Genomic DNA, 6,231 nt, shown 5'->3' on the forward strand with positions numbered 1-6,231 from the left:
GTTTTCATCAGATGACAGAAATACTCAGTTTCACTGTGTTTTTTGCAGAAACTTGTCCCATAGTCGCCAGGTACCAAAGGTAGGGCCTTACCCTGAATACTCATCTTCCTCATACATAGAAGAGCATGAAGGGGTGTTGAAGAACCTTCCAATTGACATGTCTGCCTTGGCAACCTGCCCCATAAATGGGGTGGCCGGAGCTGGAAATGGATCAGCTGGAGCAGGAGAGAAGAACCGGAATTCGATCAATTACGAGCGCCAGCAGGCCCAGGCCCGGCTGCCAAGTCCAGAGGCTAGTGGAACCAGCCTGTCTGCCACTGCCACTACCACCTCTGGGCTGACACCTAATACAGTCATGACCATCATCTCTGAGTCAGAGTGCATTGATAAAGGGCCAACTGGTGGGGTCAAAGGATCTGTCCCTGTGTGCCTGCAGCTCACAGAAGAGGATCTAGAGACCACCAAGCTGGACCCCAAAGAGGTCGACAAGAATCTGAAAGAGAGCTCTGACGAGAACTTAATGGAGCACTCACTGAAGCAGTTCAGTGTCCCTGACCAACTGAGCTCTGGGAGCTCCAGTTTGCTTTATCCCCTCATCAAGCTGGCCGCTGAGGTCTCGGGGAGCACTGGGACGGCCGGCTTGGGACAGGCAGACTTTGCGGCAATAGCTGGTGGGGCGTGTGACCCCCCAGTGGCTGCTTTTCCCTTGCCCAAGCAGCAAAATCTGCCAAAGCGGCCTACCAGCCTCCCTCTCAGGAACCCTCCCAAGGAATCCTCCCTGCGCCTCAAGTTTGGAAAACACAAGTCCAATTTGAAGCAAGTGGAGACGGGGGTTGCCAAGCTGAACGCTATCACTACTGCTGAGCCACACCTGGTCACCATAACCAGCCACACACAGGGCATTCGGGGTGCCCCAGGTGGCGTAGTGGTTAATGGCTATGTGGGCGCATCTTCCTCCACCAGTGCCCAGTTTGGAAACGTAAACCCAGTAGGCCCCCAGGCAGATGGAACTGGCCCCTTACTGCAGGCGCAGCTCAGTGGAGAGGATAGTCGTCTAAACATCACTTGTAGCCCAGATGAGCATGAGCCACTTCTGAGGAGGGAGCAGCCCACCGCCCATGACCAGCGCCACACTAGCCACACTAACTCCAATAACAACAACAGTAATGGCAAGGATGCTGTTGGCAGTGGGAGTGATGGGCCCCCAGAGGAAGCCCCTGTGGCTCCCCCAGCTGAGGCGCATGCATCCGTGTCTGTCCCTGACCCTCCAACTGCATCTGCGGACTCCCAGGAGAGGGCCCAGCTGCGGCTTCCCAAACCAAGGAGACCAGAAAGGCCCAACTCCTTGGATCTGTCTGTCACTACGTTGGGCTGTTCTTCTGTCTTTGGTATGATATTTCTTTCTTTGGCTCCTTCCCATTTGCTCCCTCCAAGGAAATGCAGAGATATGAGTGACCTTTTGTCATTCCAAGTCTTTAACTGGCATTTGCATAAATTATCAAATCAGGAAACTGGTTCTTAAAACACTGTAATTGTGATAATCCGGGGGTGGCAAAAGGTACATTTTTGCAAAAAGGGGGGGGGAACCCTTGCTTATGCACTTCAGTCCCATGTTGCCCCAAGCAATATGTTGCACATAATTTGAAAGAAAACAGCTGTAACTGCTGAAAATATCAACAGAAAACAGGTAAAATACACTGTTGAATGTTTTGATCAAATTCTAAAAACACAAGGCTTCTGTGCGAGTGGCACAGCAAATAGCGTTTCCTCAGTATCTGGGCAGTGCAAGAGAATGTGGGTTCAATCCCCGCTCAGCTTGTGTAGAGTTTGCTTGTTGCCTCGTGTCTTTGTGTGTTTCTTCCCTTACTCTAAAGGCATGTTGTTCAGATGGATTGGTAACTAAAAATCACCCATTGTGTGTGTGTGTGTGTGTGTGTGTGACAGAAAGTGTGTTTCATTACTTTAGGAGTGAGTGACTCATTGTAAGTAGTGTATCTAGCAGTGTGAATTACCTTGGTGAATACAGTGTGGGCTGATAACACTACATAGTGTTCACTGGAAGTCGCTTTGGAGAAAAGCATATACTAAATGAACAAATGTAAATGTGGATCACATCTGTACTTGATAAACATGAAAGGCTTATGATGGCTGTGATGTGGAGCGCACATACTTTGTGTTTCTCTCTGCATCATGAGAACACCATTCTGTGGCTCTAATTTCCTTAGCACTTTGTGTTAGCTCCTCCCATACTACAATGTAACGCAGATCTCCAGTTACATGTTCTGTAACTGTAAAGTAGCTCAAATGAAATGTAATATTTGCTTAGAGAAGCATTTAATTGTTGAGCATGTGAGTTTTGCAAACAATGGTGGTGGTAGCAAATTTGTCATTAGTTGTTTTGGAATATCATGCATAATGTTCAGTAAGATTGTGGTGTTTTGCAGGGGAAGAAACAGTGCAGGATGAAAAAGCGGGATCAGGAGAAAAGATCAAAAGGCGAGTGAAGACCCCATACTCACTAAAGCGTTGGCGTCCCTCCACCTGGGTCATTCCTACCAGTGCCCTGGATGGAGAGATCGATGTTGGGACTGCATATCGCACCCAGATCCAACCACAGCTAGGAGGTAGCCGGCCTAAATCCAGCACTACCGTTTTTTTGGTAGGAGGGGGCACCTCCACTGCTACCACGGCCTCTGACACCACCAGCATGACCTGTCTGTGAACTCTAGCCTGCAGCAGTGCTGGATCAACTGAAGCTGTACTGAGGAGTGTTGGCACTTTTCATTTTGCTCCATGTATCTATTTCATCCTGATTTGTGTCAGATTCACTAAGGAACATGGATTGGAAAAAGTCTTGGAAAAAGAAAAAATCAAGCACTTAATTTTGAAGTTTGCTTTTTGAATTTCTCCAAGTACCTTTCGACAAATGCTTTAAATAGGGCCATTCTATGCAGCAACATTGGCTTCATGCTTCCATTGTCTCTTTTTTTCATTATATTAATTGTATTCACATTTTTTTTGCACTTTGAAGTGATCAGTCACGTTAAGTCTATGCCCAGTGACCATGCAAAATACTGTAAGTATTGGTCTTAAAGTGAAAATGGTTATTACAATCAAAGTGAACTGTTCATAGAGACCTGTGCAAATGTATCTATATCTATATAAACAGCCTAATTACAGTAGGTGGTCATTAAAAATTGGTTTCTGGAGAAAATAGATTGGATTTTGAACATTATGCCCAGTACATTTATGCTTCCCATATTTTTTATCCATTTTTTAAATGTGCAATAGACTTGCTTTCAGGTGCTGTTTATTTAATGTGTTTTTTAAACAGTTTAAGATTGTAAGCCATCCACTTTTGAGCTGTTGCAAGCCTGTGCATTTATCAACCTGCTCCTGCGAGGGGTGGGGGAGAATCACTTTCTCAATAATAGCATCAAAATCAAAGGGATGAAAAAGCAAACACTTGATCATGACTCATTTTTGTGTTTGTCCTTTGGAAAACAGCAGAAAGCACATGAATGAAAGCAAAGCTGGCTTTTAAAAAAAAAAAACAGCTGTAAAGTACTATCAAATCCTGAGTAAGTATGACTTCTGCTCTGTTACAAGAGAAGAGACACATCCTGTTCGTCATCTGACTGCTCACAGATATTTCAAGAGACTCAAAACCTTGAAACCAAACTCATGCTCTCAAGTGCTCTGCTGTGGCTGGAAACTGACCCTGCGTTCTATGCAATGAGGACCAGAATGCGCTTGGAACGTGAACTGTGCATTTTACGTGCTTAAATGCTCGCTGTGAAGCTTGGTGCAACTCTGGACACTGCTCCTTGGTCCTGGACTTCTGTAAGAGGATGAGACTTAATAAAGGTCACATGATGTGGCTGGGGTCAAGAATTACATTTACCCTGTCCCTGTGCTGTATTCAGAGCCCTGAAGACTTTGTGTGCATTTAGATGAATGCCACAGAGTCCTTCAGGCATGGACAATACCTACAAGCCCCTTGTATACACATAGTGCAAGAATTTCTTATCAATGTGGAACCTCTGCTGGGCGTATCTTTTGATGGCTTTAAAATTTCTGGAGTACAGTTTTCTTAGTTGCATTAAAGAATGCATGCAGTCTTGTCTTAAAATTGAAGCATCTGTAAGTTATTTTTATTATTGCATCTTCCTTGTGCTCCTGTGAGATGTTGGCTGTTAGTGGCCTCTATCTAAGGCTGCTCTTTTGTTTCTGCTGTTTTGTCATTAACAATTGTCACAGCTCCTTTAGAACTTTATGTTTTGTCATTTTCATAATTTGTATATGTTCAACTGTAAATTTATGCCTTGTTTTACTTTTTTACAATTTTTGTATGTTTATGGGGCTTTTGAGAAGGATTTGTCATCTTTTTTTAATTTTTTTAAATAGAAACTTGTTCAGACTTTAACACTAAAGGTCTAAGGTGTTTACACAGTGATGCTTAAGCATGAAAATATATGGTGCTGTATTTTGCCCTTTGGCAATCAGTACATTTAAAATTAGTCCTACCATTGCTGGATATTAAATATGGTCTTAGCTAAAATTTACAAAGCTTTTAAATCTGTGCCATTAAACACAAGACAATTTACCATTCAGAGTATAGTATTATATGTTCCTTGCACAAGCATACATTCATAGAATAGCTACACCAGATGAGAAAGAAACCAAAAGGATAATACTGACCTGTGGAACAGACTTTTGGTAGAAGAATAGACCACTTTTTGTCACATCTGAGGAGAAAGCTTAATTTTATTTCTTGATTCTTTTTCCTGTGTTCTCGTTCCTAAATACAGTACACATATCACCTTATTGTGTAAGTAATATAGGTGCACCCCTTGTAAATATGCTCATGTATGTCATGCCTCATTTTAGGCTATACCGTACAGTCTCATTCTTAAGCGCATCACGGCTCATGACAAGTGTTGCTTGGGGACCAATGCTTTCAGCATTACTGTGATACAACTCATGAATAGTCAGTTAAGCTTGAAAAAGCAGCTTCTGCTGTGAAAGGTTACAGCTTTTTTGAATATGTTGCAGAAAGGGAATACAGTATATGTGCTCCACAGAAAGAAGATAATGTACTAATTTGATTAGAGTAAGCTGAGTATCCGCTGAATGAAATGTTTAAAAAAAAAAAAAAAAAAAAAAATTCTGAAGGTTGTAAGTAGTTGCAAAGACCTCACTTCAATTTCTTAAATGTGCACAATGGACCTGTTCCATCTGTCATTTGTTTAAATCTTCAGCTGGGTTGAATCCAGCAAACAGCCTGGTTGTCCAAGAGAATGTGGTAGAAGTTTGTTAGAAAAATGGTCCAAAGTATTAATAGAAGAGTTTTTGTTGTCATGAGCTGGCCTGTAAATTGTATTAGCATTCGTTAAATGGTGCACAAACAAGTTTGACAGCTGGAAGTTTAGCATCAGACATGGGTTACTTTGAAATCATGCTGAAAAATTCCACCATGAAAATTTTTAAATTTGCCTTTTTCAGCTTGTAACTTGGACATATTTGAAATCTTCACTGAGTATCGATAAAGAATCACTTTAAAATATCCACAAATCAGCTGCATGGTTTTATACTGTTTTGTCAATCACAAAAGAGAAAATGGCACAGTTTGTATGTTACATTATTTTACAGAATTGAAAACTAATTGTAGCTGTTTTTCTTTTTTTAAATTAATGAAGGGTGTGAGAAGCTGAGTTGCTTCTGCTGCTTGTGTGAAATTGTAAGCTGTTTCATTTGTGTTAAACTATGAAAAGAAGGCTTCTGAAACATTTTCAAACAAAGCTGGTAAAATAGGTGCTTTGGGGGAAAATAGTGAATAAATGAAACAAGTCCTAAATAAAAAAAAAAAAAAAAAAAAAAAAAAAAAATTGTTTAAAAGTCCATTTAGAAGAAAGTGCTGTAAAACTGATGCATTATTCATGTGATTAAAGATTACATTCATGCCGGAAATCTTTCTCTGTCTGTAGTGTTGGTTCCCAATCAAAAAAAAAAAAAAAAATCCTTGTGGTATTGCAGGTCTTGACTCAGTTGCTAAAAATGTCAAATCAAGTTCATTTTTAGCCCATTGGGTTACTGAGACCCACTGCTGGAACCAGGCCTAAGGGCTGGTGGTCTCCAATGAGTGCTTTGTAGCTGGGTGATCCACATGTTCTGTCTGGGCTCAGCAGAAAAAGTTTACATGGAGCTTTCTTGCTGGCACATTACTTGCAA

At 41.7% G+C, this 6,231-nt stretch overlaps 1 protein-coding gene across 1 annotated transcript in view; it reads left to right on the plus strand.

Moving 5' to 3' along the window:
- Positions 1–3,146, plus strand: part of bmpr2b (bone morphogenetic protein receptor, type II b (serine/threonine kinase)) — a 28,473-nt gene extending 25,327 nt beyond the window's left edge. The window contains exons 12-13 of the mRNA XM_018729543.2: positions 49–1,388; positions 2,445–3,146. Of these exons, the coding sequence (XP_018585059.2) occupies positions 49–1,388; positions 2,445–2,722 (1,618 nt within the window). The 3' untranslated portion in view covers positions 2,723–3,146. The remainder of the gene's footprint in view (positions 1–48; positions 1,389–2,444) is intronic.
- The last annotated feature ends 3,085 nt before the right edge of the window (positions 3,147–6,231 follow it).

This window comes from Scleropages formosus, chromosome 12 (assembly GCF_900964775.1).
Source record: "Scleropages formosus chromosome 12, fSclFor1.1, whole genome shotgun sequence".
Classification (NCBI taxonomy): Eukaryota; Metazoa; Chordata; class Actinopteri; order Osteoglossiformes; family Osteoglossidae; genus Scleropages; species Scleropages formosus.